Raw genomic sequence first — 10,066 nt, 5'->3', positions numbered from 1 at the left:
CAGACACTTCAGTTCTTGGCTAGCTATCCCCATAGACTTTAGGCAGATAATTTGAACCGATTAGTAAGTCATTTGAGATTTTCTGTAGAAAATTCTGTGGCCATGAGGCAGCATTACCATGACAGATTTTGAAATGCACGGAAATGGTTGTTTACCTTGCTTGTGATCTTCATTTTATTATCTTGTGGAAATTACTCAAATGTCCTTTCTGCAAAGGAACTGTAACCGAGTGCTGCTGTTGCAGGCCCATACTACAAATGTGTTCCATTCCCTTATAGACATAATAACACCAAACCAAACCCACCTGTTTGTTGCACAGCCACATTTGTAGATAGTTTAGCAGCAATCTCATCTGACAGTGAGCAGGGAGAAAAAAAACTAATTACATAATCAAGCCTTGCTAGAGATGGAGTCAAGAGGTTAAACCTTACATCACTGTTCTTCTTTAGAGGAGTTTTGTGGAGGAAACAACCAATTTTGCTGTATTACTTTAACAGGGTTTGTCTGAGTAGAGCAACAGAAGTGAAAATATGATTTATGTATGTAGTTTAATTCTCCAACTTAGGAGGAAATAAAAGTATTTAAATGCAAAAGTATCCTGGTAAAAGCTGGAAGCACATGCAGAGTTGTATATAATAATAGCCTGCTACACTAGGCTGTGGATTGTAAAGCCTGGGTGGAAAAAAAAAAATCTAAAGACAAGCTTTTGCATTTCACAGTAATTTCTTCACTAAACCCAAGAATTGGGGCTTGGTGTTCAATATACCACATTTGTAAGTGAAGGCTGAGTATAAGACACTTAGTAGCATTATGGATTTTCCTCTATTATAAATGTTATATCATACTATAATGTTTATGGTTTGCTCATCCATCAAGGTAAGACCACCATGAAGCATTTAAACATTAAAGACTGTACCATGGTTCTACTACATGCTTTATAAAAGCAGGCATTTAACATACAATCACATCCTAATCTGCCATCTTTTGCTGCAAGGCAAGAGGTTTAGGTACCTAGAACTACAACTGTTACAAATGCAGGAGGAACGATCTACCTGAGTTCTACTGCTGCTTTGAGAGCCATTATGTGAGAACTGCTTCCTGACTTGCTTTCTGTTTCAGCACTGTGGTGATCAGCTGCAATGGCAGACCGCTCTGGGGCTTCCCACCTGCCTAACAATGGGTCAAATGAAATGCCATTAAGGAACAGTTGAAATCTGCCTTAGTACAATTGTCTAAAATTGCAGCACAGGTAAAATTTATATTTTTAAACTGACGGATACAGTTTTTCACTGAAGAAAAAAGTACTTCAGAAGATTTAATTAGAATTCAAACAGTTAAATAGATAGCAATTATTTACCTGCATCTGAAATTAAGCCATACCACAGCAAAGTTCTGACTTGCCCAAATAATCATTCTGAATGGGTAGCAAGCCAAGAATACAGCTCAGCTCTGCTTTCTTGGTTCTGTCATTTAACCAATTCCTCCCGTGAAAGTCCCTGCTACAAAAAGTAGCAGCTGCAGTGCAAGTGAACTTGCAAGGAGCAAATTTGTGTTTTCTTACAAGAGCTCATAAACAACCAACACAGGGGCCCGGGGATAATGTTAGTGGCTGACCTGCTCAGTAGTTTAGTTGGTCCGGAACTGCAGCACTCCGCCTAGGACATGGTATGAGACTGCCCAGCTGTGTGGGGTTTGTCTGAGCTGGGCTGCTTTGCATGAGACTAACAAACTTCCCACTTAGGCCCAGCACAGGCCAGACCGTCACCTAGATAACTTAACATCGCTATGCTGCCTGCCCTCAGTGATACACTTAGGTATATTCACAAAGGATGAATTTTATTACCTCTTTTTCCCCCACTTAAGTGCACTTAAATTTGTTCCTGAAAAGCATTACAAAACATGGCTTCTTAGCAGAACAAAATCAACAGAAAGGTGTACTTCTGTCACTTGGAAACAGTGATTGTTTTATAATTGCATGTTCATACAAAAAAGGGTTAATCGTAGGAAGTCATTTTATTGTTGAAATAAACGACTTATTTACAGAGATAGTTACTTTACAGTTTTACAAAGCAGACATAATTCTTCTCAGAATGAAGTATCAAAACAGTGGCAGATTCAGCACTGTCTAAACACAGTTTATTCCAAAAAGAAATCTACAGCAATCATTAGACTAAATCATAGCCATCACATAATAAAATGCTGTCCCTTGCAACTACAACAGTATAAAAAGACTTATCAGTCATGATCTAGTGGATTAAGTGCCTGCTATACTTCTTTCTTCTTAAGTATTAGTGGACCTACATTATCTCCTGTTAATTCATTGTGCTTGTTGTGGGAGCCATCACAGACAGGGAACTGGAAGAAAACATATATGAGGAATTAGTATAACTCTGTACAGCAATTGCATGGTGATTTTTATACTTCTTCCTATGCCAAGAGCACTTTGATAACATTGCTAGTTCCTCCTACTATGTCCCGTTTCAACATCAAACTCCCTGTCTCCTATCAGACACAGGACATGTCACTAAGAAAAAAAAAAAACAAAAAACCAACAAACCCACAAATCCCACTGCTAACAGGTAACTAAGTTTGTGAGGTCCTAAAATTGCTGCTCTTGGACACAGAGTTCCATGAAAGAACAGCAAGCAAAGCAGCCATCGCAGCCACAAATGGTTTAAGGTTTATTATGGAACTAGTAAAAGTGCTCTTAATAGATTTGCAACCAGAAAGTACCATTTTAAGGGAAACAGAAATACTTTGCTGAAGTCATTATTCTGAAGGGAGAATAGTTCAGAGGGTTTCTTAGGTCCAGGGCAGATTTTTTTGTTAAGATAGGAAAGCATTCAGTCCAGAGAGGACAAAACCAGAGTGCAGTCAGAACATTCAAAAGAAATTGAGGGTACATGAAAAACGCCCACATACATCTCATTGAGTCGGGGGATATGGACTATCCAAACTAGTCATCTACTGGCTGCTCTAGACCACATGGGGATATGCTCTCCCTCGCCAGCACAGGTCCAGCCTTACCTTCATTCTAGTACGAACAACTTTCTAAGCATTGTTTTTGCAAAATAGAGTAGTTATCTTCTAATCAGTTTCAATGTATTTCCAAATATTAAACAAGGCTTGCTTGGTTTTAATCTACTCGCAGGTGGTGACTCTGTAAGTGTTTCTAGAAAAACCCTACTCTGTTTCTTCTAAGTTTCTACAGTTTCTTTCTGCATGCAGATAGGTTTACAGTGGAGAAAAATAAGAACTGTGCCATTCTCAAAAACCAGGAACATGTTCCACCTCTAGAGAAAAGCAACAGGTCAGCATGTAGCAATTCCCCACCGAAGCACTGATAAAAACACGCAAGTCTCAATCTCTAATCCTAAAGTAGCACAAAGTGTCTTACCGTCTTAGAACGCCAACACCTGCAGTAAGCTTTAGTGAGGCACAGATCTTCAATGTTTATTTCATTCACTACTTTTGGATTTTCCTTCTGGATCTTGAGGTTAATCAAGCTATCCTTTTGCTGTTTCTTCTTGGGGAGGAACGGACGAACAGCAAGGTAACCAAGCAAGGCCAGCACACCCAGGAAAGGCAATAACCGCAGCCATTCTGAAACTAAAGACAGGTGGAATTTAGACTGGCTCTTGACACCACTTCAGAATGGTGCAGCATCAGCTACTCTCAAATGACTTAGGCTTAAGGTAGGGAATGAGGTTGCTTAGTCAGCAAGGCTCTGAGGGCAAACAAGACTCTGTGGGTAAGTCTTAAGAAGACTCAGATTAAAACCTGGGTTTTACTGTAGCCAAGGTAAAAATCTGAATCCTTGAAATTCATCTGAAGTTTAACACTCTAGAAGATGACTCAATGGAAGAGAATAAATCCAAAACAAATAAAAGATGTGCTGAAATGAGGAACCCTAAAATTACAGGGGTTCTGCTCACCCAAAGTAAACCAGCACTGTGTACTAGCAAACTGGGCATGATTATATGCCCAGTGCTGGTACCTTAACATGCTGCACATGAAGAACTATTCAGTACATTTTATAATTCAATTTTAAATTGGATATCTCAGATTTTCAGCTTCTTGAAGTTTTCCTCATCTTATTTGTTCCAAGTTCTTTTAGAAACTTTTAGTAGAAGTTATGCAGATTATTAGATAAGCAATAGCAAAACCTTCACCAATCTTTTTGGTTTTATTTTTCAGAGCTCTGTTTGCTCAGGGATCTGCAACCAGTTTCTACAATACACAGAGAGAGTCCCAAGATCAGGTAAGTCAAGCCACAGAAAATTGCCTTTTACCAAGCTGAGGAACTTCCTTTAAGTACAGGTAAGAGATTCAAGTACCCTCTGCAGACTTAGCTCCCATGCTACATCATTATAAATCGTCTAGACATACTGGTAAGAGAAGGATTTACAGGACTTTTTAAGAAATTCATTAGCACCTGGCATAAGATATATATATATATTAAAGGTGGATCCACTTTTCCAGCAAAACATGCTGTGACAATACTCCAGTGTAATTAAAGTACCATGGTGCAGTAAAGGAGGAAGCATTTTTCTAAATTTCTGGAGAATACATTAAATCTAAAAACTCATCCAGAAACGGAAGAGAGTTTAAAAATATTTTAAAATGAGAAACAAAGAAGTGTAATGAGCTGGAGCACAAATAGCTGCACAAGCACTTTGTAAGACAAGACACTGTAATCAAGTTCCTCTTTTAAACTATTTAGGATCAGAACATAGCAAAATTTTGTTCTACAGTTTGTTTTTTGAGATTAAGATATACACCAAAGGAAATGCAATAGAGCAGGCTAAGGATGTAGCTCTCAGAAATTAGCTTAAATCTATTTGCAATAACTGAGCACATGTTCATGCTAATACTTTTCCCGTTAGAACACAGTGGCTTTTTCTTAATAATTTGAATTTTCTGGAAGTACACCATGTAATGAAAATACTTTCTGGGACTAGTTCTATGTTTTTTGAGCTTTCTATAGCCTTTGAAGTGAAAACCACACTACTGCATTTATCTGGGAATACACCACAACTGTATAAACGCTAAAGGCACTGCAAGAACTTTCAGTAGACTTTCCACACCTCCACTTGCAGTGGTCCCTATGCACAACAATTGACATAATTTGCTAAGAGTCACTGCAATAAGCTAATCTCTGTTGCCCTTTCCTCAGTTCCCCCAACAAGCTGTAAGCCCTAAATAATATGTTAACTGACATATTTAAACGTTTTCAGTTATACAAAATACTGAGTTTTGTGGACAGCCGTGCCTGTTTGTCTTTTCTATCATTACTGTTCCAGAACACCCCATTAATAGGAATCAAAATGCACTTTCTGACCCTACATGAAAGGCTGACTTGGAATATACTTTAGAAGAGAGGAAAAATATTCAGTCACTGAAAAAAATTTCCAAATTGAGTATCTAACCTGACTGCTGGCAAAGACGTGGATCTCTACAAAGCTACTCTGACCTCTAAGACAGAACAGACATTCCAACAGGTGCATCATAAACAGAAGAAGGGCACTTAACAAGTGTGTGATGAATACAACTGGGCTAAGATTGACACACAAAATGTCTCCCATCAGAATTAAACATCATTAAAATAGACCAGCAACTAAACAGCAAAGTGGCATCTCAATACAGCTTGAAACTCCTGATACAAAAACAAACAAACAAAAAAATCGCAACAGTAGTCACGTCTATGGGAGACTCATATCCAGTTGGATTCATTCAAATGAAACAGGAACATGATAGCTGTAACCTCTGAGAAAGGAAATTAGAAACCAAAGGAATAGGAAGTACAGGGATATTATTTATCATGGTTATTATTCAATATTTGTATCATGCTCACTGCTGATGAAGAGTTTTACCCTCACTAGCCAATGATTTCTTTACATATTTCTCATCTGGGAGTCTCTGGAAAGACCCCAGTTACACCAATGTGTACACTAATCATAAACTAACTTGTCGTTGCCAAAAGACTGCCAGAAGCTCATACTTTTAGATTGAAAAATCAACACCACCACGCTTCTAGGGCATAAGAGAAGATACTGTCACAAAGTAAAAAAGTCACAGAACTTTGGACTCTGTGGGTGGAGATGGGAGAAAAGCTTCACCCAAATTAATGCAATGATACTGTCCTACAACTGTAAGCTGCTCTGTGTTTTTGAAGCCATTCATACCTTTCTGAAGCAGATGTAAGGCAATTCACAAGACTTTATTTTCACAGCTGATAACTCAGAATTCAGCAATTACATTGATTCTGGAGATTCTTTATCATTCTGCTGCATGGGAAGAGGCAGTCTTTGGAGCCAGAAATGGAGAGTAGAGTATCGAAGAGGTTAAGTCTTCAAACTTGACTTGTGTTAGACAGAGACCAATCCCAAAGAGAAGTCCTGGAAAGTATCGGGAACATCACTGAAATAGGAATGCCCAGAGAATTCCAAGAAGCTGAGGCCATGGACCATAGGCCACAGTTACATTTTTAGAGGAGAGGTTGTCTTAACTTTCAGTCAAAAGCAACAGTCCAAAAAAAAAAAAAAAAAAAAAAACACGGACACGGTGAACAGAAAGGGACTGGCCAGCCGCTGACAGTCAAATCAAAGCAAGTGGTCCCTGCTTGCCTTTCACCAACTACTCCATGCCTTTCACTTTGACTTACGTTTTAGCTAATTTCTGTGGAAATTACCTATGCAGACCCAAAAGCAGCTTCTTCCAGTAACAGCTCAACTGCAAGCCAAAATTTTAACAAGTATTAGCTACCAGTCAAAATGAAGATTGGAACAGTGATCATATAATCTCTAAACTAATGAAATTCTTCATGCAAATTCAGATTACTTACTCAATTACATTCTCTTCAGAACTAATAAGCAGTTCTACCCTATTTTCCGTCATTTGCTTGGGTCTCTTAAGAGTGTTCTCACTGCTACAGAAAGGAAATCTGGACATTGCTACAGAGGCTAAACACACCACTTTAATACATCTATTAGCTTATTCAGCAGGTATGAAAGCAGAGAGGTGACAGTCCTTTTAGTGACATAGCACACTTTCAACAAACTAAAAGCCAAAGCCTTTAGGTTAGCAAGCCATTCTGCAAATGGCAAATTCATTGTTGAAATCTGTTCTGAAGACTGTTATCATGGTATCACCCTTCTTTCCACTCACTACTGTAAAAAGATGATCCACAAAACTGTCCTCTTCTGCCCAGCAGCTTGTTACATTAAAGTCCCTCTTAACATGTAGGCCAAGTGTAAGAGCCCACACAGGACTGTATCATGTTTATGGAAAGAAGACTAGCACCTAGATTCTTACATAAACCTTGAAACTCTGACCATATGCTATTTTGAGGCAAACGTCTATGCTGTTCTAATGACACATACCAGGATAAAAAGCAATGCCAGCATGAGACAACACTGTTCATTTCAGTGAACTTGAGAAGGGAAGGGTAAAGCAGCTATGACAAGAAACTGAAAGAGGCTTCTGAGCAGCAGCAGCGCGACAATTTAGATATCCACTTTCAAACCCAAGGTCAAACATTCTTTCCTTCCTCCCTCATAGCTTTTACCTTCAGGAGTTTTGCACTGGATGTTAATAGTCCTCCTCTCTCCAAGCAAGCAGTTTTCCATTGTGATTTAGTGAGGTCACAACAGACAACAGCTGTCTCAAGATTTTTAATCTGCGCACTATACAATGTCCTACACAAAAGGATCCTCCTCAAACTTTTGGTCTGTTGTTTCTACAACTGGTGCACTACAGGAACTGAAGTTGCATCTGCCTAGAAGCTAACAAAGGCTTACAGAAGCAATAAAAGAGCTAACAGCAAAGCACTGCATTGTTCCAGGTTTGGGTTCTGGCCTGCCTTTGCAAACAAGGTCTATGCTAACAAGCGTTTATAGTGCTGGTCCCGACTAAGTTCAGTAGATCCCACCAAAGGACAAATACTAATGCATTTGAAATGTTTTAAGATCAGTATTAATTCTCACATTCTATAAAGAAGAGAAGAAAAATGCTTGACATGTTTGATATGTCATTTGCCAAAGAATATGCTCCTCTGTAATTTGTAGTAGTAGTAAACACCAAACAGAATATTACTCTAATCTTCTCTACTGTCTGATAGTCTTTCACTAATAGTAATTAAATAGATATGATCCTCCAAGCTGCTGCTGCAAAATAACCCCCAGAACTGGGAATCCCCTGGTCTTAGAGCTTATGACTTTAGGACAGGACAGACAAACACCACAACGATATAGAAGAGGGGGCATTTACTGAAGCAACCTGGCTTTCTCAGATGAAACTTTAGACTGACAGCAGCTCTGAGTGCAGGTAAGTACTAACGTCTTTAATGAGTAATGAGGTTTCAATGACTTTCGATTACTTATAAGCACTAAGACAGTATCATTTCTTAATTTAGGTGCCTAGGATGTGGTGTCCTATAATTTCCTTTTGAAATGCAGCACACTGCATTTACCCTATGCCATAACTTTAAGCACCTTGTACAGTTTTACTGTTTTTTCCTCCATTTTCATTCATATCCACCTCGAGAGGAAGATAAATGACAGCAGATTATTAGTTTAGTCCAGCTGACTGTTGAAAAAAAAAACCAAACCAATAGAAGTGTCAAAATGTTGTCTCTAGAGTGATGTATTTTTAATAGTACCTCTGTTTCCCTTTTTTTAGAGTGTTTAGCACAAGACCAGTCAAAGAAATCACTAATAACTAGAGGCAGTAAATTTTTTTTGTCAATACACTCATTAAATCTTACTAGGTCTCAAAGCAATTTCTGACTCAGTTCTTTCTTTTACCTTTGTTTAATATTTTTGGGACTGACATTTCACACGTTTGGTGTCCACTTAAGGTTTCAGTTGTTTGCTTCTTGCCCTCCCCCCAAATTCAAGGAAGTAACCGTCAATGGGGTAAATAACATGACAGCAAACCAGTTCTCCCTCACTGATGCATCTATTAAAAAAAAAAAAAAAAAAAAAAAAAAGTTCTGAGTGGAGGTTTTCAGAATAAATTACATTGCTACTATGTAGCATGAATAAATACAGAGACTGCACAAATGATCCTGCTACAGAAATGTATGTTTGGACAAGTGAAGCAAGAAGAGATTAAACTCAAGCATTAATAAGCTCAAACTTGTGGTTAAAAAGGCAAGTAGAAACTGCCAAAAGGCTAGGAATATGAGAAGCTGCACTGTTATGTAGCTTATTGCATCCCCTTCCTCCCAGCTTTGCAGCAGCTGAATTTCTCTATTCAGTAAATATCATTAACAGCATTTTCAGATGAAAGAATAGTTGCAGGGCAAGAAGAACAGTTCATTCAAAACAGGTTTCCTTGTCGTGGAAAAGATAATGGAACTTTAAATTTACAAGCGGCATAAACATGTTGGGGAAAAAAAGTACTCAAATCTCATTTTAAATAAATTGTACCCGTTCTAAATTAAATCATTTTCGTGAACTATTAAAGTCATAGAGCTTAGAGCTGCAAGATAAATATATAAGGTTGATTTTACACTCTGAAGACTTTTTCTATTTCCAGAGAATTTCTGTTCCAGCATTCATCTTATTTATTATTGCCAATTTTTTTTTTGTCATTTGACACTACTTGAGGTTCTGCCTGTGTTATCACAGCTGAGCCTGGGCTCAGATCGTTCCAGTTTGCAAAGCACTGAAACGCACGGCACACCTAAAGAATTTGCTAGTATTTAGTTTTCTTTCCTGTTCGCTCTGTGATAGCGCTATGATTAACAAATAGGTATTTTCACTCCCTCACCCAGAAAATATGTATAAAAATGATTAAATAACCCCCCCAACTTTGTGTACGTAGCAGGCTCCCACAAACAGATCTCTTTTTTTTTTTAATCAGTACAGATGCTCTCTTCAACCTTTTAAGCAAGTATTTTAGGCCTTCAGCTAAAATCCCATTTTCTGTATGCGCACGGCTTCTGACTTGCCGGTACTTGCAGAGAGAGGAATTTTAAGCACAGTGCAAACGAGCTGCGGCCGAGGAGCCTGCTACATTTTACTCCGCCTGTTATCATCTGCCTCCCAGGGCACCTTAAACG

At 38.4% G+C, this 10,066-nt stretch overlaps 1 protein-coding gene across 1 annotated transcript; it reads right to left on the bottom strand.

Annotated features, from left to right (window-relative positions):
- Positions 1 to 1,362: 1,362 nt before the first annotated feature.
- CISD2 (CDGSH iron sulfur domain 2) lies at positions 1,363 to 7,628 on the bottom strand. The gene is made up of 3 exons (XM_035896024.1): positions 7,568 to 7,628; positions 3,398 to 3,609; positions 1,363 to 2,355 (listed from the first exon to the last, which is right to left on the bottom strand). The coding sequence occupies exons 1-3, from the start codon at positions 7,626 to 7,628 to the stop codon at positions 2,266 to 2,268; spliced, it is 363 nt and encodes a 120-aa protein (XP_035751917.1). The 3' UTR covers positions 1,363 to 2,265.
- Between the last annotated feature and the right edge of the window lie 2,438 nt (positions 7,629 to 10,066).

Source organism: Egretta garzetta, unplaced genomic scaffold (assembly GCF_000687185.1).
Source record: "Egretta garzetta isolate BGI_Z169 unplaced genomic scaffold, ASM68718v1 scaffold546, whole genome shotgun sequence".
Taxonomy (NCBI): domain Eukaryota; kingdom Metazoa; phylum Chordata; class Aves; order Pelecaniformes; family Ardeidae; genus Egretta; species Egretta garzetta.
The sequence above is the reverse complement of the archived record's forward strand: the minus strand, read 5'-3'. Positions and strand labels throughout refer to the sequence as shown.

Bases quoted from the DNA above. Each gene is read 5' to 3' on its own strand.
- CISD2 (XM_035896024.1), bottom strand. From the start codon at position 7,628: ATGGAAAACTGCTTGCTTGGAGAGAGGAGGACTATTAACATCCAGTGC. The intron at 3,610-7,567 runs GTAAAAGCTATG...ACCTGTCTTTAG, and splicing joins CCAGTGCAAAACTCCTGAAG to TTTCAGAATGGCTGCGGTTA. The intron at 2,356-3,397 runs GTAAGACACTTT...GTTTTCTTCCAG, and splicing joins GGTGTTGGCGTTCTAAGACG to TTCCCTGTCTGTGATGGCTC.